General features: G+C 43.8%; 1 protein-coding gene across 6 annotated transcripts in view; it reads left to right on the top strand.

The window, feature by feature from the left end:
• Window positions 1-26,037, top strand: part of SETDB1 (SET domain bifurcated histone lysine methyltransferase 1) — a 38,335-nt gene that overhangs the window by 5,407 nt on the left and 6,891 nt on the right. For 2 of the 6 annotated variants that reach the window (XM_055101485.2, XM_008970455.4), the window contains exons 4-14: window positions 8,124-8,158; window positions 9,524-9,623; window positions 10,761-10,886; window positions 11,050-11,251; window positions 12,118-12,191; window positions 13,116-13,306; window positions 15,072-15,198; window positions 17,319-17,475; window positions 17,563-17,718; window positions 18,649-19,281; window positions 19,556-19,672. In XM_055101485.2, the coding sequence (XP_054957460.1) occupies window positions 8,124-8,158; window positions 9,524-9,623; window positions 10,761-10,886; window positions 11,050-11,251; window positions 12,118-12,191; window positions 13,116-13,306; window positions 15,072-15,198; window positions 17,319-17,475; window positions 17,563-17,718; window positions 18,649-19,281; window positions 19,556-19,672 (1,918 nt within the window). Of the gene's footprint in view, window positions 1-8,123; window positions 8,159-9,523; window positions 9,624-10,760; window positions 10,887-11,049; window positions 11,252-12,117; window positions 12,192-13,115; window positions 13,512-15,071; window positions 15,199-17,318; window positions 17,476-17,559; window positions 17,719-18,648; window positions 19,282-19,555; window positions 19,673-26,037 lie in introns of those variants that run through there. The other 4 variants (XM_034934957.3, XM_008970454.4, XM_057300248.2 and 1 more) reach the window with 3 other exon arrangements.

Raw genomic sequence — 26,037 nt, 5'->3', positions numbered from 1 at the left:
TATGTTAGCAGTAGGTTTCCTATAGATGTCATTTATTAAATTAAAGGAATCCCCTTCTAATCCTAGTTTGAGAGATTTTATCATAGCCTAATTGGATTTTGGATTTTGTCAGCTTTTTCTGTATCATTCTCCTATGTTCCTTTTGTCTTTTATCATATTAAGAATGTATTACAGTAGTTGTTTTTTTAGATGTTAAACCAACCTTGCATTCCTGGAGTAAACCAGCCTTGGTCTTGATGTATAATTCTTTTTATATGTTGCTGGATTGGATTTGCTGATTTAAAAAAAAAAAGATCTTGGCTGGATGCTGTGACTCATGCCTGAAATCCCAGCACCTTGGGAGGCCGAGTTGGGCAGATTGCTTGAGCCCAGGAGTTCAAGACTAGCCTGGGCAACATGGTGAAACCCCTTCTCTAATTTTTTTTTTTGAAAAAAAAAAAGAAAGAAAAAAATTTTTACATCTGTTTCATGAGGGCTATTGGTTTATAGTTCTGTTGTGGTGTCCTTGTTTGGCTTTGGTAGCAGGGTAATATAGGCCTTGTAAATGAGTTGAGAAGTGTTCCCTCCTCTGAGTTTGTATGGAATGATATTTCTTCCTAAAAAGTTTGATAAATTCAGTGCTGAGGCCATTTAGGCTTGGACTTTTCTTTGTGGATTTTTAAAATCTTTTATTTTGGAATAATTTTAGATTTATAGAAAAATTGAAAAAGTAATAGAGTTCCTATATATCCCTCATCTAGTACATATGTCAAAACTAAGAAGCAAACATTGGTATATTACTTTTATATAAACTTCAGGCTTTATTCAGCTTCTGGACTTTTTCTGTTCCATGATCTAATCCAGGATATCACATTAAATATATTTCCAGTGTGATGTTTATTTTCTTCCTTTTACTTACTGGGTTTGATTTGTTCTTCTTTTTCTAGCCTCTCAAAGTGGAAGCTTACAGGATTGATTTTAGACCTTTCTTCCTTTCTAATATAAGCTCTAAAGCTATTTATTTCCCCGTAAGCATTGCTTTGCTGCATCTCATAAATTTTTTTCCATACAATGTCACTCTCAGGATATCATACTTTTTTTATGTTGTGTTTTCAGCTTCATTAAACTTGGCATCATTTTTAATTTTCCTTGTGGTTGTTTGATTTCTAAATATTTGGGGTTTTTTTGATATCTTTCTGTTGTTAATTTTTAAGTAATTTTATTGTGTTCAGAGAATATACTTTGTATAATTTTAGTCTTGTTGAATGAATGAATGAATGAATGAATGAATTGATTGATTGACAAGGTCTCACTCTGTTCCCCAGGCTGGAGTGTGATAGCATGATCATAGTTCACTGCAGCCTCAACCTCCTGGGCTCAAGTGATCCTCCCACGTCAGCCTCCTGAGTAGCTGGAACTAAAAGTGCATGCCGCCACGCCCAGCTAACTTTTTTTTTTGTAGTAGAGATAAAGTCTCACTATGTTGCCCAGGCTGGTCTCGAACTCCTGAGCTCAGGCAATCCTCCTGCCTTGGCCTCCCAAGGTGCTGGGATTATAGGCCTTAGCTACCATGCCTGGCCTATTTTGTCTTTTTTTTTTTTTTTTTTTTGAGACAGTCTTGCTCCATTGCCCTGGCTGAAGTGCAGTGGCATGATCTCACTGCAACTTCTGCTCACTGCAACCTTTGCCTCCTGGGTTCAAGCAATTCTCCTGTCTCAGCTTCCTGAGTAGCTGGGACCACAGGCACGCGCCATCACACCCAGCTAATTTTTGTACTTTTAGTAGAGACAGGATTTCTCTGTGTTGGCCAGTCTTGTCTTAAACTTCTGACCTTAGGTGATCTGTCCACCTAAGCCTCTCAAAGTGCTAGAATTACAGGCGTGAGCCACTGTGCCTAGCCCTGTTTCTTCTTTGTTGCCTTCTTAAAGTCAAACAAACATTTCAGAAAACCACTGTCATTCTTCTGATTTTTCTTTTTCTGTTTTTTTTTTTTTTTTTTTTTTTGAGATGGAGTTTTCGCTCTTGTTGTCTAGGCTGGAGTGCAATGGCAGGATCTCTGCTCACTGCAACCTCTGCCTCCCGGGTTCAAGCGATTCTCCTGCCTCAGCCTCCTAAGTAGCTGGGATTACAGGCATGCACCACCATGCCTGGCTAATTTTGTATTTTCAGTAGAGACAGGGTTTCTCCATGTTGGTCAGATTGATCTCAAGCTCCCAACCTCAGGTGATCCACCTGCTTCGGCTTCCCAAAGTGCTAGGATTACAGGAGTGAGCCACCACACCCGGCTCCTGATTTTTCTTTTTTTTAGCTTTCATAAAAGGGGTTGCATCTGTACCTAATCATAATCTATTACAAATTAATACTGACTTAATTCTGGTAAAAATACAGCCATTTTGGCCGGGCGCGGTGGCTGACGCCTGTAATCCCAGCACTTTGGGAGGCTGAGACGGGCAGATCACGAGGTCAGGAGATCGAAACCATCCCGGCTAACACGGTGAAACCCCGTCTCTACTAAAAATACAAAAAAATTAGCTGGGCGTAGTGGCGGGCACCTGTAGTCCCAGCTACTTGGGAGGCTGAGGCAGGAGAATGGCGTGAACCTGGGAGGCGGAGCTTGCAGTGAGTCAAGATCGCACCGCTGCACTCCAGCCTGGGGGACAGAGCGAGACTCCATCTCAAAAAATATATATATATACATAGCCACTTTGCACCAGCATACTTCTACTTTCACTCTCTTCCTGTGTGATACTATTGTCAAATATATTATAGCTACACGTTTAAAGCCAATAATCTAGTGTTATAATTACTGCTTTAAGCAGTCTCATGTTTAAAGAAGGTAAGGGAAGAAAAGAAAAATATGTATTTACCCAGATGTTTATCACTTCTGTTGCTCTTCATTCCTTCCTGTGGATCTGAGTTATCATCCAGTGTCATGTTTTTCCAGCCAGACGGTTTCCTTTAATATTTCTTGCAGTACAGTTCTGCTGACAGTGGATTCCCTCAATCTTCGTTTACCCAGGATATAGAATTTTTTTTTTTTTTTTTTTTGTGACAGAGCTTTACTCTTGTTGCCCAGGCTGGAGTGCAGTGGTGAGATCTCAGCTCACTGCATCCTCCACCTTCCAGGTTCAAGCAGTTCTCCTGCCTCAGCCTCCCAAGTAGTTGGGACTACAGGCGTGCACCACCACGCCCGGCTAATTTTGTCTTTTTAGTAGAGACAGGGTTTTATCATGTAGTTCAGGCTGGTCTCAAACTCCTGGCCTCAGGTGATCCACACGCCTTGGCCTCCCAAAGTACTGGGATTACAGGCGTGAGCCACTGTGCCCGGCCCCACCTGGGATATAGAATTCTTGATTGACAGAGTTTTCTTTCAGTACTTCAAATACGCCATCCCTGTGCCCTCTGGCCTCTATTATTTTTGATGGAAAGTCAGATGAAATTATTTTTGTATCATGTATATGAGTCAGTTTTGTCTTGCTGGTTTTAAGGTTTTCTTTTTGTCTTCTGGTGTTAGTTTGACTGGGATGTATCCAAGTTCTTTCTTAATCCTACTTGAGGTCCATTTAACTTCTTGGGTATGTAGATTCAAGTTTTTCACCAAATTTGGAAGTATTTCATCTGTTATTTCTTCATGTTTTTTTTTCTGTTCCCTTTTGTCTCTCCCTGCTTTCCACATATATGGTGGAATGCTTGACATTCATCTTTTCACAAGTCTCTGAAGCTTTGTTCATTTTTCTTCAATTTTCTCTCTGTGCTTTGGATTGGATAATTTCTCTATATGGGTATCTATATATTCTAGTTCATTGACTCCTGTTGTGACTCTGCCACTTAGCCCCTCTAATATGTATTTCATTTCAGTTTTTGCATTTTCAACTCTGGAATTTCTATTTGGTTCCTTATTTCATAGTTTCAGTTTCTCTTGAGATTCTCTTGTTGATTAAGTATTAGTATATTTTCATTTAACCTTTTAACTTAATTTCCTATCGTTCTTTGAGCATATTTATAAATCCAGTATCTGGGATCACTCAGAGTCAGTTTTATTGACAGGGTTTTTTGTCTTGAGTGTAGGTCACACTTTCATGTTTCTTTGCATGTCTCTTATCTTTTTGTTGAATATTGACTTTTAGATAATCTAGCAACTCTGAGTTTTAATTTATTTTCCTGAGAGTTCCATATCCTAGTTATTCTTTTCCTTTTTTTGAGACAGAGTCTTGCTCTGTCGCCCAGGCTGGAGTGCAATGGCGCGATCTCGGCTCACTGCAAGCTCCACTTCCCGGGTTCACACCATTCTCCTGCCTCAGCCTCCCGAGTAGCTGGGACTACAGGTGCCCGCCACCATGCCCGGCTAATTTTTTTCTATTTTTTTAGTAGAGACAGGGTTTCACCATGTTAGCCAGGATGGTCTCGATCTCCTGACCTCGTAATCTGCCCGTCTCGGCCTCCCAAAGTGCTGGGATTACAGGCGTGAGCCACCCTGTAGGCCTCTGTTCAGTTTTTTTATTTTAACTTTTAATTTTTTAGCTTGGCTTCCAAGTATTGACTTTTTTATTTCTATTTTTTGGAATAGTTTAGCTAGTGAGGCGAATGCATTCAGAGTTACATTTAGTTCTGACGTCTCCCTTGGCTTTGACTTCTTCAACACTGTGTTGATGCATGATGATTAGCTTATTTGCTTTTTGCAGCATGGTATTCCATTGTATGAATATGCCACAGTTTATCAGTTTTCCTGATTGTGGACATTGATTTACATTTTTTGAGATTACAGATAACACTACTGCAAATATTCTTGTACATGTCTCCTGATGCACATGTGCAGGAGTCTTTTTAGTGTATATACTGTAAGAGAGTCACTAGTTCTTAGGATATAGAAACCTCAACTTTATTTGATATATTTTTTTTTAGACAGTATCTCACTCTGTAACCCAGGCTGGAGCACAGTAGTGCTATCATAGCTCACTTCGACTTCAGCCTCCCAAGTAGCTGAGACTACAGGCACGTGCCACCACGCCTGCCTGATTTAAAAAAAAAAAAAATTTGTAGGTTGCTCACAGTGGCTCACACCTGTAATCTCAGCACTTTGGGAGGCCGAGGCGGGTGGATCGCCTGAGGTCAGGAGTTCGAGACCAGCCTGGCCAGTATGGCGAAATCCCATCTCTACTAAAAATACAAAAATTAGCTGGGTATGGTGGTGGGTGCCTGTAATCCCAGCTACTGGGGAGGCAGCGGCACAAGAATTGCTTGAACCCGGGAGGCGGAGGTTGCTGTGAGCCAAGATTGGGCCACCGCACTCCAGCCTGGATGACAGAGTAAGAATCTGTCTCAAAGAAAAAATATATGTATATATATATATAGTATTACCACCCAAGGGATTATTACACAGCCACTAAAAAAAAAAAGACAAACATAGGTGAACGTTGAGGACATTATGCTAAGTGAAATAAGCCAGTCACAAAAAGACAAATGATTTCACTTAGATGAGATATCTAGCATTCAGTGGTGGCTGCCAGGGGCTGGAGGTAGGGGAAAATGGGGAGTGTTTAATAGGTACAGAGTTTCAGTTTTGCAAGATGAAGAGAGTTCTGGAAATGGATGGTGGTTATGGTTGCACAACAATATAAATATACTTAATACCACTGAATTGTACACTTAAAAATGATTAGAGTCAGGTGTTGGGTTTTGCTTATGGTCCTGGCTACTCAGGAGGTTGAGGCAGGTGGATCATTTAAACCCAGGAGTTCAAGGCCAGCCTGGGCAACATAACGAGAACCTGTCTCTTTAAAAAGACAATAACAAATGTTGACAAGGATATGGAGGAATTGAAAACCTCATAAATTGCTTATGGAAATATAAAATGCTATAGCCACTTTGGAAAATAGTCTTTTGGTTCCTCAAAAGGTTAAACATAGAATTACCATAACCCACCCACTGCTGGCCATATACCCAAGAGAAATGAGAACATTTGTTGATGTAAAAACTGATAAATGAATGTTCATATCAGCATTATTCATAATAGTCAAAAGTAGAAACAGCCCAAATGTTTATCAACTGATGAATGGATAAACCAAATGTGGTATACACATACACCCATGTATTGACTGCTATAAAATATTATTCAGCCATAAAAAGGAATGAAGGGGCCAGTCACGGTGGCTCATGCCTGTAATCCTAGCACTTTGGGAGGCTGAGGTGGGTGGATCACGAAGTCAGGAGTTGGAGACCAGCCTGGCCAATATGGCTGTCTCTACTAAAAATACAAAATTTAGCTGGGTGTGGTGGCGTGCGCCTGTAATCCCAGCTACTGTTGAGACTGAGCCAGAAGAATCACTTGAACCCAGGAGGTGGAGGTTGCAGTGAGTTGAGATCACACTACTGCACTCCAGTCTGGCGACAGAGCAAGATTCCATCTCAAAAAAAAAAAAAAAAAGGAATGAAGTACTGATACATGGTACAACATAGATGAACCTTGTTTGAGGAACCGCATATTACATGATTCTCTTTATATGAGATGTTCAGAATAGGCAAATCCATAGAGACAGAAAGTAAATTTGTGATTGCCAGAGTTTGGGGGAGGGAGGAATGAGAAATGACTGCTATAGGTATGAGGAAATTTTTGGAGTGATGAAATTTTTCATCACTCCAGAATTTGATAGTGATGTTAGTTTAATTACCAAAAACCACTGAATTACACTTATTTTTTCTTGTTTTTTTGAGACAGAGTCTCGCTCTGTAGCCCAGGCTGGAGTGCAGTGGCACGATCTCAGCTCACTGCAACCTCCGCCTCCCAGGTCCCGGTTCAAGTAATTCTCCTGCCTCAGCCTCCCGAGTAGCTGGGATAACAGGCACGTGCCACCATGCCCAGCTAATTTTTGTATTTTTAGTAGAGATGGGGTTTCACCATGTTGGCCAGGCTGGTCTGGAATTCCTGACCTCAGGTGATCTGCCCACCTTGGCCTCCCAAAGTGCTGGGATTATAGGCTTGAGCCACCACCATCGGCCTACACGTTTTATTTTTATCCTACTTTTTTTTTTTTTTTTTTTTTTTTTGAGACGGGGTCTTACTCTGTCACCTGTAGTCCCAGCTGCTTTGGAGGTTGAGGCAGGTGAATCGCTTGAACCCGAGAGGCAGAGGTTGCGGTGAGCCTAGATCACGCCACTGCACTCCACTGGTCTTACACTGCACCAAGCTGGAGTGCAATGGTGCAGTCTTGGCTCACTGCAACCTCCGCCTCCTTGGTTCAAGCAATTTTCTTGCCTCAGCTTCTCGTGAAGCCATGTAGCTGGGATTACAGGTGCCTGCTACCACGCTTGGCTAATTTTTGTGTTTTTAATAGAGAAGGGGTTTGGTTTCACCATGTTGCCCAGGCTGGTCTGGAACTCCTGACATTAGGTGATCCACCCACCTCAGCCTCCCAAAGTGCTAGGGGTACAGGTGTGAGCCACTGCACCCAGCATTTTTTTTTTTTTTTTTTTTTTTTTGGTAAAGACAGGGTTTTGCTGTGTTGTTCAGCCTTGAACTATACATTTTTATTTTTTATTATTATTGTTTTTTGAGCCAGAGTCTCGTTCTGTCAACCAGGCTGGAGTGCAGTGGTGCAGTCTCAGCTCATTGCAGCCTCTGCCTCCCGGATTCCAGCACTTCTGCCTCAGCTGCCCAAGTAGCTGGGATTACAGGCATGTGCCACCATGCCCATCTAATTTTTGTATTTTTAGTAGAAACGGGGTTTCACCATGTTGACCAGGCTGATCTCAAACTCCTGACCTCAGGTGATCCACCCACCTTGGCCTTCCAAAGTGCTGGGATTACAGGCATGAGCCACTGCGCCTGGCCTAATTTTTTTTTTTAAGAGACAGGCTCTTGTTATGTTGCCCAGGCTAGTCTTGAACTGGCCTCAGTCGGTCCTCCCACCTAAGCCTTCCAAGTAGCAGGGATTACAGGTGTGAGCCACCACACCTGGCTATTTACTTTGTGTCTTTCCAGACCCTTTTGAGTACTTTATATTTGTGTGTATACCTATATCAAGATTATTTTCAGTTATTGTTGATAATGCTCCCATAATAATGCTTTTGAGTAAGTTAGTTCTTAATTTCCCAGAAGTTCCTCTGTGTAAGTCTCTGACACTCATTAGAGTTCTTCTCGTCCATAGGTGATGCTGGGAGCAGAACTCCAAAAGACCAGAAGGTAAGTTAGGATGGTAAGGGAAGGGTGAGAGATAAGAATATGAAAATAGGAGAATTTTTTGGCCTAACCATTTAATCAGTTTAGCTTTCAGTATCTAATCATTCACCCTGTGATCAGCCCTTTGCGTTGCAGTCCTCTGATTGATGCTGTAAGAATTCAAAAAGAGGTTAGCAAAAAATGCTTTCACTAGAAAGGAGTGTTGTATGAAAGTGGAATTTAGCAGTGTTTGCTAGGTAAATTAATCAAGAAAAGCTTCCTAACGTTGAAACTTTGATTTTTGAACTAGGTTTCTAAGCAAGGGCAGCTTTGGGCTGGGCACATTGGCTCACGACTGTAATCCCAGCACTTTGGGAGTTTCAGGTGGGTGGATCACCTGAGGTCAGGAGTTCAAGACCAGCCTGGCCAAAATGGCGAAACCCCATCTCTACTAAAAAAATACAAAAATTAGCTGGGCATGGTGGTGCATGCCTGTAATCCCAGCTGCTTGGGAGGCTGAGACAGGAGAATCAGTGGAACCCAGGAGGCAGAGGTTGCAATGAGCTGAGATCGCACCACCGCACTCTAGCCTGGGGGACAGAGCAAGACTCTGTCTCAGAAAAAAAAAAAAAGAAAGAGGCTAGGCGTGGTGGCTTACGCCTGTAATCCCAGCACTTTGGGAGGCTGAGGCAGGTGGATCACCTTAGGTCGGCAGTTCGAGAGCAGCCTAACCATGGAGAAACCCCATCTCTACTAAAAACACAAAATTAGGCTGGGCACGGTGGCTCACGCCTGTAATCCCAGGACTTTGGGAGGCTGAGGCGGGTGGAACACGAGGTCAGGAGTTTGAGACCAGCCTGGCCAACATAGCGAAACCCTGTCTCTACTAAAAATACAAAAATTAGCTGGGCATGGTGGCATGTGCCTGTAGTCCCAGCTGCTTTGGAGGTTGAGACAGGTGAATCACTTGAACCCAAGAGGCAGAGGTTGCGGTGAACCTAAATCATGCCATTGCGCTCCAGGCTGGGCAACAGAGCCAGACTCCATCTCAAAAAAAAAAAAAAATTAGCCGGGCATGGTGGCGCATGCTTGTAATTCCAGCTACTCCGGAGGCTGAGGCAGGAGAATCGCTTGAACCCAGGAAGTGGAGGTTATGGTGAGCCGAGATTGTGCCATTGCACTCCAGCCTGGGCAACAATAGCTAAACTCCATATCAAAAAAAAAAAAAAAAAAGAGTAAGGGCAGCTTTGCCAGATAAAGTAACCATAAGCTTCCAAACATAACTCACTCCATTTTGTTTTGTGAAATACAAGTTGTTTCTTATTCTGAAGTTATTTGTAACCCATGCTACTGTTTCAAAACTTGTTTTCCTCATCCCCTTTTCTACAGCTCCGTGAAGCTATGGCTGCCTTAAGAAAGTCAGCTCAAGATGTTCAGAAGTTCATGGATGCTGTCAACAAGAAGAGCAGTTCCCAGGATCTGCATAAAGGTTAGGGTCAAGAAATACCTGGGTACAGATGGGAGGTGAATTCTTACAGAGATTTTGTCTTAAGTCTTATGTCTGCTAATTGTTTGTGACATGCCAGACTCAGTATCCTTAGTAGTTATGAAATCCCAGTTACATTGATGGTGATTTTTCCAGTCTGTGATGGTTTTATCTCAATACCTCTTTAGTGTCCTACATTTAGGCTGTTTCCATCCTCATGACTGCTTCCAGGTGGAGATTAGGGAGAAGAGAATCACTCAGACTCTTGTTACGAAAAGGTTTGAGGCCAGGTGTGGTGGCTCATATCTGTAATTCTAGCAGCTTTGGGAGGCTGAGGCAGGAGGATCACTTTAGGCCCAGCATTAAAGACCAGCCTCGGCAACATAGTGAAACCCCATCTCTACAAAAAAAAAATGTTTAAAAATTCTCCAGATGGGCCAGGCACGGTGGCTCACACCTGTAATCCCAGCACTTCGGGAGGCCGAGGTGGGTGGATCACAAGGTCAGGAGTTCGACACCAGCCTGACCAACATGGTGAAACTCTGTCTCTATTAAAAATACAAAAATTAGCCAGGCGTGGTGGCGCACGCCTGTAATCTCAGCTACTCAGGAGCCCAAGGCAGGAGAATCGCTTGAACCCGGAAGGTGAAGGTTGCAGTGAGCCGAGATCATGCCACTGCACTCCAGCCTGGGCAACAGAACGAGACTCCATCTCAAAAAAAAAAAAAAAATTGGCCGGGCACAGTGGCTCATGCCTATAATCCCAGCACTTTGGGAGACCGAGGCAGGCGGATCATGAGGTCAAAAGATAGAGACCATCCTGGCTAACATGGTGAAACCCCGTCTCTACTAAAAATATAAAAATTAGCTGGGTGTAGTGGTGCCACCTTGCGCGCCTGTAGTCTCAGCTACTCGGGAGGCTGAGGCAGGAGAATCGCTGGAACCCAGGGAGGTGGAGGTTCCAGTGAGCCAAGATCGCACCACTGCACTCCAGCCTGGTGACAGAGTGAGACTTCATCTCAAAAAAAAAAAAAAAAAAATTACCCCACTTTCCCTAATTACCATAGTACCCTCTTTACCTTCCCGTTCTCTACCGAATCTATGTCATAACTCTTGAGAATAACTTTGCTTCTTCTATAGGAACCTTGAGTCAGATGTCTGGAGAACTAAGCAAAGATGGTGACCTGATAGTCAGCATGCGAATTCTGGGCAAGAAGAGAACTAAGACTTGGCACAAAGGCACCCTTATTGCCATCCAGACAGTTGGTATGTGCAAACTTGGAGGAACCACTCCTGAAAGGCAACCTGCACCCTCCACTGCTGATTGTTTCTTTTCCCCATAACCTTCCCATTTGTCTCTCACATAGCAGCCTGGATTTATACAGAAACTGGCAGTTTTTAAAAAGATTTATCTTTCCCTTTTACTCAGGGCCAGGGAAGAAATACAAGGTGAAATTTGACAACAAAGGAAAGAGTCTACTGTCGGGGAACCATATTGCCTATGATTACCACCCTCCTGCTGACAAGCTGTATGTGGGCAGTCGGGTGGTCGCCAAATACAAAGATGGGAATCAGGTCTGGCTCTATGCTGGCATTGTAGCTGAGACACCAAACGTCAAAAACAAGCTCAGGTACCTGGACAGAGGACTGTAAAGGGGTAGAGGCTGGGAGCACAGCACCTGCCCTGTTCGTGCCATAGACCAGATACCACAATTAGCTTTTGTCTTCTTAGTCCCCAGTGGACTGAAACCCTTACTCTTTCTTTACCACAGGAGTCATGTGAGTAATTCTTTCTTCCTCTTTCTCCTCCTGTTTTTTTTTCCTTTTCTTTCCTCAAAGAGAAAACTAGGAAGAGAATAATGAGGATTGATTAATGGTCAGGGGAATACAATTCACACAGAAGAAAGAAATGGAGATTAAATGGTTATTGGCAGCATAGGAATCTGATAGAGGAAAAAGAATATATGTTTTTTGGCCGGGCCCAGTGTCTCATGCCTGTAATCTTAGCACTTTGGGAGGCCAAGGCAAGTGAATCACCTGAGGTCAGGAGTTCGAGACCAGCTTGGCCAACTGGTGAAACCCTGTCTCTACTAAAAATACAAAAATTAGCTGGGTGTGGTGGCGCATGCCTGTAATCCCAGCTACTTGGGAGGCTGAGGCAGGAGAATTCTTGAACCTGGGAGGCAGTGGTTGCCATGAGCCGAGATTGCACCACTGCACCCCAGCCTGGGCGACAGAAGGAGACTCCGTCTCAAAAATATTTATATGTATATGTGTTTTTTTAAAAGTAGGGAGGTATTGGTTAAATTAAGGGAGAACTCCTAACTCTCAAGTTGAGAAGAAAGAAAAACAGGAAGAAAGTAGTGGACTGGATTGTCTTCCCTGGAGTGCATCGTGTTGTGATCCAGAGAAGTAGAAGCTATGATAAAATAATTTCTGTGGATCATGTTAAATATCATAACCCCCAGATCTTTCTGCTGTCACTCTTCTTTTATAGGTTTCTCATTTTCTTTGATGATGGCTATGCTTCCTATGTCACACAGTCGGAACTGTATCCCATTTGCCGGCCACGTGAGTGTTTCTCCCTTATTCCTTAGCTCAGTTTTCTCCTTTACCTTGTATTTCTTCTTAGGACATCCAGTTGAAAAGCCCTAGTGTTTTTGGTATTTCAGTCTCAAAGAGCATAAGTTTGGTTGATGTCTTTTGCTCCCAAAGGTCAGTTTGCTCCCAAAAGAGATACAGTTTTATTGTTCATCTCTAGGACTGGGTCTTTGTAGACAAAGAGTGAGACACTAGAAGATCATGAATGGCCTTGAGTAGACTGCTCACGTTATAGATGTGCTTCAATTTCATTTCTAAGTGAGTTAGGTTGGAAAAGGTGTTACTTCTTTCCTAGTGTCATACTGCACCTAACATTTGTATAAATGTGTAGTCTGCATAATGCTTTCCACAGAAGCTGTGTTAGATGGAACCTCATAGTGTCCACTATATTTGTTACCCTGGCTTGGGAGCAGACTCCTATGGAAACAATCATTTTTAACTGCAGAAGAATCAACTAACACTTTTGTTTACACATAACATGACAGTAAACACATTCTGAGCCTCTTAAAAACCTGATAGAGAATGAGAAGGAAGGACTAATTTTTTTCATTTCATGATGCCACCTGATCTTTTTAAATTTACCACTAGACTGATCAACAAGTGAGCAAGAATTTCCACTTGAATTTTCCAGAGGAGAAACATCCATTTGTGTAAAATAAGTGAATCACCTATATTGTACATTTCTTATTTAGTATTTACTTGATTTGTAAGTATGTACAGTTTGTACATTAGGTTTATTACTTAGGTGGTCTTGGCTTTGCTTCCCTTGAGGTTCTGATTTTACTTTTTCTCTCCTTTTCAACTTAAAAAGTATCAAATGTCTCCTGGCCAAGCCTTTTCCCTATCAAGACATGCCCCACTTGCCCTCTCAGTTCTACTTCTTCCTTGAAACAGTGACAAAGACTTGGGAGGACATAGAAGACATCTCCTGCCGTGACTTCATAGAGGAGTATGTCACTGCCTACCCCAACCGCCCCATGGTACTGCTCAAGAGTGGCCAGCTTATCAAGACTGAGTGGGAAGGCACGTGGTGGAAGTCCCGAGTTGAGGAGGTGGATGGCAGCCTAGTCAGGATCCTCTTCCTGGTACTGTTCTTCTCTACAATTTTGGAGGCAGAGGTTGGTGGGGGGGAACTTAAGAAGCAGTAATGAGGATGGTTTTATAGCTATTCCATAGCCTTCCTCTTTCTTATCCTCGTATGTGTTCTCACTGTTTTTGGTCAAATTTTACTTTGCCCTTTTTGTTGTTCCTCTGCAGGTCATTGTTGAAAATAAATTATCTGAATTATGATACGAATCTGCATGGTTTTGATTTATTTATTTTTTTTTCTTTAGGAGTATTCACATTGTGTGTAGGTACAGAAAGGGCAGCCAATTCCATTTTTCCAGGGTTAAGGTTTTAGTAGGATAGTGGGACGAAGAAGAGGGATCAAGGAGTCCTGATTATCTTTCAAGGCTCAGTTTAACTCTTAGGTATTTTGTACTCATCCTTTTCTCCCTTCTCTCTCCCTTCTTAGAATCATATTTCTTATTTTTAAAAGTTTTAAAAACATTTTTTAATACTGCTGCTTGCAGAACAAGGCTACCTGATAGGCAGTGTGCCCAGAGTAGCCAGAAGAAATTAGAAGTTATATTTCTTCTTGGTGTTACCTCAGCCCGTTACTTCTAAGGCCTTATGATCCTTATCATGCTTTTTGTTTGGTGTTTTGTTTTGTTTTCAGACGGTGTTTCACTCTTGTTGCCCAGGCTAGAGTGCAATGGCATGATCTTGGCTCACTGCATCTTCCGCCTCCTGGGTTCAAGTGATTCTCCTGCCTCAGCCTCTCGGGTAGCTGGGATTGGCTAATTTTTTGTATTTTTAGTAGAGACGGGGTTTCACCATGTTGGCAGGCTGGTCCCGAACTCCTGACCTCAAGTGATCCACCTGCCTTGTCCTCCCAAAGTGCTGGGATTACAGGCGTGAGCCACCACGCCTGGCCTGTTTTGTTTTGTTTTGTTTTTTGAGACAGTCTCACTCTGCCACCCAGGCTGGAGTGCAGTGGTGCAATCACAGCTCACTGCAGCCTCAACCTCCAGGGTTCAAGTGGTCCTCCCACATCAGCCTCCCAAGTAGCTGTGACTACAAGTGCATGCCACCACACCTGGCTGATTTTTGTATTTTTAGTAGAGACGGGTTTCGCCATGTTGCCCAGGCTGGTCTCGAACTCCTGAGCTCAAGCAGTCTGTCTGCCTCATCCTTTCGACATACCAGGATTATAGGTGTGAGCTATTGTGCCCAGCTGTCATACCTCTTATACTCAGTATAGATATCTGTTGCTCCTGTAATTCCTTAAACAAGGAGTATATATTTTTCATTGTTGTGTTCCTGATACCCATCATGGATCCTGGCACATACTTTATTAAGTAGATAAGGAATTTTTTTGGGGAGGGGGGGGATGGAGTTTCGCTCCTGTTGCCCAGGCTGGAGTACGATGGTGCAGTCTCGGCTCACCACAACCTCCGCCTCCCTGGTTCAAGCAATTCTCCTGCCTCAGCCTCCCGAGTAACTGGGATTACAGGCATGCGCCACCACACCCGGCTAATTTTGTATTTTTAGTAGAGACGGGGTTTCTCCATGTTGGTCAGGCTGGTCTTGAACTCCCAACCTCGGGTGATCCACCTGCCTCAGCCTCCCAAAGTGCTGGGATTACAAGCTATAGGCGTGAGCCACTGTGCTTAGCTTAGATAAGGAATTTAAGGCTCATCAGGGAGGATTCCCAGAGGTGACACATGGTATATATCCTCTACACAGGACAGGATAGATTCTAGCCTTTAAGCTATTTCCCTTCATTCTTTTCTCTCAATTCCCCAGGATGACAAAAGATGTGAGTGGATCTATCGAGGCTCTACACGGCTGGAGCCCATGTTCAGCATGAAAACATCCTCAGCCTCTGCACTGGAGAAGAAGCAAGGACAGCTCAGGACACGTCCAAATATGGGTATGTCCTGAAAGATTCCTGGAGGAAGGAAGAAACAGGCCAACCAGCAGAGGAGATTATATACAATGGCTATCCTTTGATTAGCATGGTTACACTGTATACTCATTGGAAACAGGATATATGCCCTGAGTTGTTTCCAATCACGGTGATCAATTTGTGCTGCTGCTTCCACATGCTGTGGCTCTAATTTGTTCTAAACAACCACATAAAAATCTGAAACAGTTGGCTTTAGGTTAGGGTGATAGTAGTTACCCTCTGTTATCCACATGAGAATTGTCAGTTTTGTGTGTTATCTATGGTTAGTTTTTTCTTTTTCTTTTTTTTTTAAATAGACCCGGGGCTTGATATGTTACCCAGGCTGGTCTTGAACTCCTGGGCTCAAGCTGTCTACCTGCCTCGGCTGCCCAAAGTGCTAGGATTACAAGTATGAGCTACCACATCCAGCGTATAGTCAGTTTTCTTGAAAACCCAGACCTGGCCAGGCACAGTGGCTGACATCTATAATCCCAACACTTTAGGAAGCTGAGACAGGTAGGTGGTTTGCTTGAGCTGAGGAATTCAAGACCAGCCTGGGCAACATGGTGAAACCCTGTTTCTACAAAAAAACACAAAAATTAGCTGGGTACAGTGGCATTAAGCTGTAGTCCAAGCTACTCAAGAAGTTGAGGTGGGAGGATCAATTGAAGCCAGGAGGTCGAGGTTGCAGTGAGCTAGATCGTGCCACTGCACTCCAGCCTGAGTAACAGAACGAGACCCTGTCTCAGAAACAAACAAAAAACAGATTTGGTTTTCTTTTTTAATATTACTGTTATACTTTCTGGTTGATTTTTCCTGCCAAAATTAGTTGGTTAAAGAATATATTTCTGAAAATATTTCCCCAAAGTATAACATAATTAGGTAAATCATCTGAGATAGGAAGATATAAAGTCTTATCTAAGGCCCAGCATGGTGGCTCGTGTCTGTAGTCTCAGCACTTTGGGAGGCCGAGGTGGGAGTATCACTTGAGGCCAGGAGTTGGAGATCAGTCTGGGCAACATAGAAAGACTCTTATCTCTTAAAAAAAAAAAAATGCTGAGTGTGGTGGTGTGCACCTGTAGCCTTAGCTACTCTGGAGGCTGAGGCAGGAGGATTGCTTGAAGCCCAGGATTTCAAGGTTACAATGAGCTAAGGTCACACCGCTGCACTTGAGCCTGAGTAACAAAGTGGAACACTGTCTATAAAAAGAAAAAAAAGAGGCTACTCTGCTGACAGAGTAGCAATTTTTTTTTTTTTTTCTTTGAGATGGAGTCTGGTTCTTTTGCCCAGGCTGGAGTGCAGTGGCACCATCTCAGCTCACTGCAACCTCCGCCTCCCGGGTTCCAGCAGTTCTCCTGCCTCAGCCTTCCGAGTAACTGGGGTTACAGGCGACTGCTGCCATGCCAGGCTAATTTTTGTATTGTTAGTAGAGACGGGATTTCTCCATGTTGGCCAGGCTGGTCTTGAACTCCTGACCTCAGGTGATCTGCCCGCCTCAGCCTCCCAAAGTGCTGGGATTAAAGGCATGAGCCACCGTGCCTGGCCGTTATTCTTTTATTCCTTTACTTTGTGAATAAACTTGCTTTCACTTTAATAGAAGAAAAAGTATTATCTAAGTCAAAAAACAATGTATGCCAGCGTCCATGCCAGTCAATAATGGGAACTGAGAGTCTAAGCACTTACTCAAGATGTGTCCATTGCTGCTTTTTTTTTTTTTTTTTTTTGAGACGAAGTCTTGTTCTGTTGCCCAGGCTGGAGTACAGTGATGTGATCTCAGCTCACTGCATCCTCCACCTCCTGGTTTCAAGTGATTGTCCTGCGCCTTCCGAGCAGCTGGAATTACAGATGTGCACCACCACGCCCATCTAATTTTTGTATTTTTAGTAGAGACGGGGTTTCACCATGTTGGCCAGGCTGGTCTCAAACTCATGACCTCAAGCAACCTGCCCACTTCGGCCTCCCAAACTGCTGGGATTACAGGCAAGAGCCACTGCGCCCAGCCATTGCTGCCTTTTTATATTGTATAAGTTAAGGATCAGATGTGTGACTGAATACAAGCATCATAGCTATCATCTTCTCAGTGCTCAATTTCCTTTTTCCTATAGGTGCTGTGAGGAGCAAAGGCCCTGTTGTCCAGTACACACAGGATCTGACTGGTACTGGAACCCAGTTCAAGCCAGTGGAACCCCCACAGCCTACAGCTCCACCTGCCCCACCATTCCCACCTGCTCCACCTGTATCCCCCCAAGCAGGTGACAGTGAGTGAGTGTTATTCTTTTTCTTCAGTTTCTTTCATATTATATTTTCCACATCCCTTACTATATGCCCTCTTCTCTAATCTCCTAGAAGCTTGGAAAGCCAGCTTGCCCAGTCACGGAAGCAGGTAGCCAAAAAGAGCACGTCCTTTCGACCAGGATCTGTGGGCTCTGGTCATTCCTCCCCTACATCTCCTGCACTCAGTGAAAATGTCTCTGGTGGGAAACCTGGGATCAACCAGACATATAGGTGAGAAAATCTGAGGCTCTCTGTAGGCAGGATAGCAATGAGTGGTCACTGTGTAGGGGAAGGTTCCTTGGCTGTAAGCGAAGGGCTTAGTTTAAGCTTATGATGGTGAGGAGTTTGGACTTGAAAAGGAAGCTTTACCCATAGAAGTTTCTAAGAAATAGAAAGTAAGAATAATTGAATTGGAAGCTGGGTGCTTGGAAATATGGTATCATCTGAAAGCCATTTGTTAAAACTTCTTGTTGAACATGGTGCCATCATTGCTAAAATAGAAAGGAAACACCACAGCCTCTTTCCTTGGAGTTAGTTAGGACATTTTTAGAACACGCAGCAGACCAAAAAAACATTGGTAGAAGACTGGATTCTACTTCCATAATTCACAGGCAAATACATTTTAGGAAAAGGTATACTGTTGAAATAGAGATGTTAGGCCGGGCGCGGTGGCTCACGCCTGTAATCCCAGCACTTTGGGAGGCCGAGGCGGGCGGATCACCTGAGGTCGGGAGTTCGAGACCAGCCTGGCCAACATGGAGAAACCCTGTCTCTACTAAAAAATACAAAATTAGCCAGGCGTGGTGGCGCATGCCTGTAATCCCAGCTACTCAGGACGCTGAGGCAGGAGAATCGCTTGAACCCAGGAGGCAGAGGTTGTGGTGAGCCAAGATCGTGCCATTGTACTCCAGCCTGGGCAAAAAGAGCGAAACTGTCTCAAAAAAAAAAGAGAAATAGAGATGTTATCAGTCAGCGAAGAGTAATCAGGGAGTTTCATTGTCCAGGTTTGGTAGGGCAAGGGAAGATCTTTCTTGAATCATCTTTAGCTTCAGGAGCACAGCTGTTTGAAAGATGAGAGAAATGGCTTAACTACCTGGAGGGTTAATTATAAAACAGAGGTCCTGTTGCCTTCTGATCTGATCACTTGCATCTCATTTGCAGATCACCTTTAGGCTCCACAGCCTCTGCCCCGGCACCCTCAGCACTCCCAGCCCCTCCAGCACCCCCAGTCTTCCATGGCATGCTGGAGCGGGCCCCAGCAGAGCCCTCCTACCGTGCTCCCATGGAGAAGCTTTTCTACTTACCTCATGTCTGCAGCTATACCTGTCTGTCTCGAGTCAGACCTATGAGGAATGAGCAGTACCGGGGCAAGAACCCTCTGCTGGTCCCATTACTGTATGACTTCCGGCGGATGACAGCCCGGCGTCGAGTTAACCGCAAGATGGGCTTTCATGTTATCTATAAGACACCTTGTGGTCTCTGCCTTCGGACAATGCAGGAGATAGAACGCTACCTTTTCGAGACTGGCTGTGACTTCCTCTTCCTGGAGATGTTCTGTTTGGATCCATATGTTCTTGTGGACCGAAAGTTTCAGCCCTATAAGCCTTTTTACTATATTTTGGACATCACTTATGGGAAGGAAGATGTTCCCCTATCCTGTGTCAATGAGATTGACACAACCCCTCCACCCCAGGTGGCCTACAGCAAGGAACGTATCCCGGGCAAGGGTGTTTTCATTAACACAGGCCCTGAATTTCTGGTTGGCTGTGACTGCAAGGATGGGTGTCGGGACAAGTGAGTTGGTGGGGGGAATTGCTGCCCCTGCTTCCAACTTTGTTATGGTGTCTGTTTCACCTCTTCCTTTGCCTTGTATCTGTACTGCTTTCCCCATCTTCCTTTACCTCCTCCCTCACCTGGAACTCCTGCTATAAGGCCTCCATGAAAGCTATGAGGTAGGGAGGCTGGAGTCTGACATGGCCACACTGAGCAACCTTGGGTACATGTGTATTGTGTTATTTTTGTTCTCTGATCCCCCCGCTCCTTTCCTTTATTTCCCTCTGTCATATAGGTCCAAGTGTGCCTGCCATCAACTAACTATCCAGGCTACAGCCTGTACCCCAGGAGGCCAAATCAACCCTAACTCTGGCTACCAGTACAAGAGACTAGAAGAGTGTCTACCCACAGGGTAAGTGGTCAAGGAATGGCACAGTACCTCAGAGAGACTGAGGAGCATGTTCTTGTTTTTCTGTGTTTATAGAAATCATCAGAAATCTAAAAATTGGAACCAAAAATAGAATACCAGATGAGGCATTTTATTAATTAGATCTTATTTCATGACTTCCAAAACACATTTTTTTTTTTTGGACTTTCCTTGAAATGAAGACATAGAATGATTGAATAGTATCTAGCAATTTTCTGTTGCAAAAAAAGATTATCTTAATTTCATAGCTAAATGAATGTCTTAACAGATTGTGATTTACACTTGTAAGTGAAATGTGTTCAGAGAGGAGAAGTAGGCAGGGACCTGATTACATAGGGCTTTGTAAATCAGAATGAAAAAAGTTAGAATCAGGCTGGCACAGTGGCTCACACCTGTAATCCCAGCACTTTCGGAGGCCGAGGTGGGTGGATCACCTGAGGTCAGGAGTTTGAGACCAGCCTGGCCAACGTGGTGAAACCCTGTCTCTACTAAAAATACAAAAATTAGCCGGGGGTGGTGGCGGGTGCCTGCAGTTCCAACTACTTGGGAGGCTGAGGCAGGAGAATCGCTTGAATCCAGGAGGCAGAGGTTGCAGTGAGCCAAGATCATGCCACTGCACTTCAGCCTGGGTGACAAGAGCGAGACTCTGCCTTAAAAAAAAAAAAAAAAGAAAAGTTAGAATCAAATTCATGGTGCTCTTACAGGATTTTAAGCTGCCAAGTGATGTGACCTGCCTTTTTCAGATTACTCTGGCTTCTTTGTAGATCATAGGTCTTAGGATGGCAAAAGTAGATTTTGGAAGACCAATTAGGAGATCGTTATAGGAGTACAGCAGAGAGAGACATCATTGCAGCTATGATTTGCAATAGAATGGAGGTGATAGTAGAGGTAAGAAGGATAGATTTGGGCTGTATTAATAGGTAGAGCTACAGAATTGGATAGATTATGGAGTGGGGGGAAAGAGTAGAATCAAGGACAATTCCTAAATTTTTGGCTTGAGCATCTTAGTGGTTGTTGGTGCTTTTTACTGAGATGGAAGACCGAAGGAGTAGTAGGTTTGAGTGAAATTCAGTTTTTGTTTTGGCCATGTTAAGTTTGAAATGCCGCCAGGCGCAGTGGCTCACGCCTGTAATCCCAGCACTTTGGGAGGCTGAGGCGGACGGATCACCTGAGGTCGGGAGTTCGAGACCAGCCTTGACCAACATGGAGAAACCCCGTCTCTACTAAAAATACAAAAAAAAAAATTAGCCGGGCATGGTGGCGCATGCCTGTAATCTCAGCTACTCGGGAGGCTGAGGCAGGAGAATTGCTTGAATCTGGGAGGCGGAGGTTGTGGTGAGCTAAGATCGCACCATTGCACTCCAGCCTGGGCAACAAGAGTGAAACTCAGTCTCAGAAAACAAAACAAAACAAAACAAAACAAAAAGTTTGAAATGCCTGTCAGGCAATCCAAGTAGAAATGTCAAGAAGACACTGGGATTTCTGGAGAGAGTGGGATATAAAAATTTAGGAATCATCAGCACAGGAGTATTTAAAGCCTGAATGAGTTCACCTAGAGACAATGTTGATAATAGAGAAGGCGGCTCAGGAGTAAGCCCTGGGTGCCCCAACATTTAAAGGTTGAGCAGAGGAGGTGGAACCAGCATGAGGTTGAGGACAGCTACTGAGGAGGGTGAGGCCGAAAGATTACTTGAGGCCTGGAGTTTGAGACCAGACTGGGCAACATAGTAAGACCCTGTGTCTAAAAAAAAATTGTTGGGGCTGGGCATGGTGGCTCACGCCTGTAATCCCAGCACTTTGCGAGGCCGAGGCAGGCAGATCACTTGAGGTCAGGAGTTCAAGACCAGCCTGGCCAATATGGTGAAACCCCATCTCTACTGAAAATACAAAAAACTAGCCAGGGATGGTGGCGAGCACCTGTAATCCCAGCTACTTGGGAGGCTGAGATAGGAGAATCACTTGGACCCAGGAGGTGGAGGTTGCAGTGAGCCAAGACCGCACCATTGCACTCCAGCCTGGGCAAGAAAAGCAAAATTCTATCTCAAAAAAAAAAAAAAAATTGTTGGCCTGGCGCGGTGGCTCATGCCTGTAATCCCAACACTTTGGGAGGCCAAGGTGGGTGGATCACCTGAGGTCAGGAGTTCAAGAACAGCCTGGCCAACATGGTGAAACCCCATCTGTAATAAAAATACAAAAATTAGCCAGGCGTGATTGTGCACGCCTGTAATCTCAGCTATTTGGGAGGCTGAGGCAAGAGAATCGCTTGAAGCTGGGAGGCAGAGATTACAGTAAGCTGAGATTGCACCACTGCACTCCAGCCTGGACAACACAACAAGACTCCGTCTCAAAAAAAATGATTTAAAAATTAAAAAAAAATTTTTTTTTTTTTTAGATGGAGTCTTGCTCTGTCGCCCAGGCTGGAGTGCAGTGGCGTGATCTCAGCTCACTGCAAGCTCCGCCTTCCAGGTTCACGCCATTCTCCTGCCTCAGCCTCCCGAGAAGCTGGGACTACAGTCGCCCACCACCACGCCTGACTACTTTTTTGTATTTTTAGTAGAGACAGGGTTTCACCATGTTAGCCAGGATGGTCTCCTGACCTCATGATCCGTCTGCCTCAGCCTCCCAAAGTGCTGGGATTACAGGCGTGAGCCACCGCACCCAGCCTAAATTATTTTTTAAAAAATTAGCCGGGCATGGTAGATGCATGCCTGTAGTCCCAGCTACTTGAGAGGCAGAGGCAGAAAGATCACTTGAGCCCAGTAGTTCAAGGCTGCAGTGAGCTATGATCACACCACTACACTCTAGCCTGGGGTGACAGAGCATGACTCTTATCTCTAAAACAAGAGGAGGACAACAAAAGAGTGGGATATAGCATGGTAAACTGGTATATATAAACACGTGAACTAATAAACCTAGTGATCAAAATACATAATTAACAGAACGGAGGAGAAAAGCATCAGTGAAATAATTCAGAAAGTGTCCCATAATTGAAGGATCTTTGTTTCTGAATTGAAAGGGCCAGTTAGGTCCCAACATAATGAAGGATAAAGGTAGGTTCCCATTAAGAGACATTATCATAAAATGTCAGAACACTGAGGGAAAAAAAAAATCCTAAAAGCTTCTAGAGAAGAGAAATAGAACACGTTAAAAAATAGACTTGAAATGACTTCAGCCTTCCCTGAAAGTAACACTAGAAGCTAGATAGCAATTGAAGAATCTGTTCAGAATTCTAAGGGAAAATTATTTCCAACCTGGAATTTTAAACTTGGGCAAACTATCAATTTGGTGTTACGGTAGGCTAAATACATTTTTTTAGACATGCAGTACCTCAGAGTTTTTCATCATTCCCCTTCTCAGAAAGTTTCTGGAAATATTTGCAAAAATGAGAGGGAAAGGCAGGAAAGTGGAAGACAGGTGACAGTGCAGTGAAAGAGGCTTCCAGGCTGACAGCTGTGTACTAGGCATAGGGAAGAGCCACTGCAGGAGCAGGTCAGATGCTGTAGGAGCGACTTCTTCAGGAAAATTGGTTTAACAGAAAACCTGAGGTGCCTGAATACATTCAGAGGAGATTGAGACTACTGGGGAGATCATAGGATGAATTTGTACTGATAACATTGAAAAACTAAACAAAGGAATAGACAGTTGTTTAGTTGCATTGCTGTATCATGTATGTTTTAATTATTAACAAAATTTTGAATCTAACAATAGTGTTTAGATTTGATAATGCTGGGTGGTACATGAGTGTTCATGATATCTTTTTTACACGTTTGAAATGTTTCATAAAAATATTTTCAAATAATCACAAATAATATATCACTCCCCTGCTTAACTCTATAATATAGTCCCTCTGCTGTTTGGATTTTATTCTGACTCTTAACCTTAGGTTATATATCTGGCCCTTTCCTGTCTCCCTCCAAAGTCATTCCAACCACACTGATATTTTTCAGTTCCTGGATCCAGTTCAACCAGTGTTTTCCAGCCTGCCTCTGGAGACTTGCACATGCTGTGCCTTCTTCTTGGCATCCTTCCACTTTTCTTTGTGTGGCTATCTTCTTTAACCTTGAGCTTTCAGCTGTAAAGTCACCTCCTCAGAGAGACCTTCCCTGACCACTTTAAAACTAGGTCATTTTACTCCCATAATTCTCTCATTGAGCACCATGTTTGTGTTCTTTATAGCATTTATGACAACTTTTGTTGACTTGTTTTTTTTTCTATTATATAAGCTCCTTCATGAAGGCAAGGATCTTATCTGTCTCTTTGTCTTGCTAACCATTGTATCACCAGTTTACCCAATGCCTGGCACATAGTAATCACTTAGGCCAGGTGCAGTGGCTGATGCCTGTAATCCCAGCACTTTGGGAGGCCAAGGCGGGCAGATCACTTGAGGTCAGGAGTTCGAGACCAGCCTAGCCAACATGGTGAAACCCTGTCTCTACTAATAAAGTATAAAAAATTAGCCAGGCGTGGTGGCGCATGCCTGTAGTGCTAGCTACTCAGGAGGCTGAGATGGGGGAATTGGTTGAACCCAGGAGGCAGAGGTTGCAGTGAGCCGAGATTGCACCATTGCACTCCAGCCTGGGCGACAGAAGGAGACTTCGTCTCAAAAAAAAAAAAAAAGCCAAGCGCAGTGGCTCACGCCTGTAATCCCAGCACTTTGGGAGGCCGAGGCAGGTGGATTACGAGGTCAGGAATTCAAGATCAGCCTGGCCAAGATGTTGAAACCCCGTCTCTACTAAAAATACAAAAATTAGCCATGTGCGGTGGCAGGCGCCTGTAATCCCAGCTACTCCAGAGGCTGAGGCAGGAGAATCACTTGAACCCGCGAGGTGGAGGTTGCAGTGAGCCAAGATCCCACCACTGCACTCCGGCCTAGGCGATAGTGAGACTCCACCTCAAAAAAAAAAAAAAAAAAAAAGTAACCACTTAAATTTTGTGGAATGAATGAATGATAGTATAGCTACTGTAAAGGTTTCATGTGGTAATAATGACACCTGAGTTCAAATTCCAGCCCTGCCCCTACTGAGCTGATCTTTTTTGATCAGCTGTAAACAGAGGATATTAACATAAACACCCCCATGTCCCCAGTGGGGTTTTAAGGGACCTAACAAAGTTGTTTCTTGATCTGGTGCAGGTTACATGGTATGCTGAGTTTGTAAAATTCATTGATCTGTATAGACTTATGTGTACTTTCCTCTGCGTATATTACATTTCAATAATCTTTTATTTCCCCCTACCCACTAGACCACCAGGGAAATAATCTCTTTTTTTTTTTGCTATGGAGTCTTGCTCCCAAAGTGCTGGGATTACCGACATGGGAAATAATCTTTTTTAAAGTTAGAAAAAAAAGCTAGACATGATGGCTCACACCTGTAATCCCAGCACTTTGGGAGGCCTTGGTGGGGGGATGGCTTGAGTTCAGTAGTTCCAGACTTGCCTGGGCAATGTGATGAGACCTTGTCTCTACAAAAAAAGTTTTAAAAATTAGCTGGGCATGGTGGCATGCAGCTGTGGTCCCAGCTACTTAGGAGACTGAGGCAGGAGGATCACTTGAGCCCAGGAGGTCAAGGCTGCAGTGAGCTGTGTTTGTGCCGCTGCACTATAGTCTGGGTGACAGAGCAAGACCATGACTCAAAAAAAAAAAAAAATGGGAGATCGAAGCAGGTGGATCACCTGAGGTCAGGAGTTCAAGACCAGCCTGGCCAACATGGTAAAACCCTGTCTCCAATACAAAAATTAGCTGGGTATGATGGCATGCACCTATAATCCCAGCTACTCGGGAGGCTGAGGCAGGAGAATCGCTTGAACCCAGGAAGCGGAGGTTGGGCGACAAAGCGAGACTGTGTCTCAAAAAGAAAAAACATCACCTGTATTAGGGCAGCTTTAAGGATAGAATATGTATATATAAGGCATTCACACAATGCCAAACACAAAAGTATATGCTTAGTAACTAGAAGCTGCTCTTACCATCTTTATCTGGAGAGAGGATATGACTAAAATCATGAACTAACTAACTGAGCTGTTGATACATTTCCAAAGTAAATTTCTTCCATTGATTTTACATACCAAGAAAATAAGTAAAATTCTAACACTGGGCAAATAGAGCAAAAACATTGTTACCTGAAACAATTAGCTTTCTTAGTATAACTGTGTTATCTTCCTTTAATGTTGGTATGTGCTAGATCCCTCTGATTACCTTTAATGGTTGTTTAAAAATAATTAAAATTTTTTTCTTTTTCAGAGATGGGGTGGACTTGCTTTGTCATTCAGGCTGGAGCGCAGTGGTATGATCATAGCTCACTGAAACCTCGAACTCCTGAGCTCAAGTGATCTTCTCACCTCAGCATCCTCAG

Source organism: Pan paniscus, chromosome 1 (genome assembly GCF_029289425.2).
Source record: "Pan paniscus chromosome 1, NHGRI_mPanPan1-v2.0_pri, whole genome shotgun sequence".
Classification (NCBI taxonomy): Eukaryota; Metazoa; Chordata; class Mammalia; order Primates; family Hominidae; genus Pan; species Pan paniscus.
Note: the sequence above shows the minus strand (reverse complement) of the source record. Positions and strands in the feature narration are given on the sequence as shown.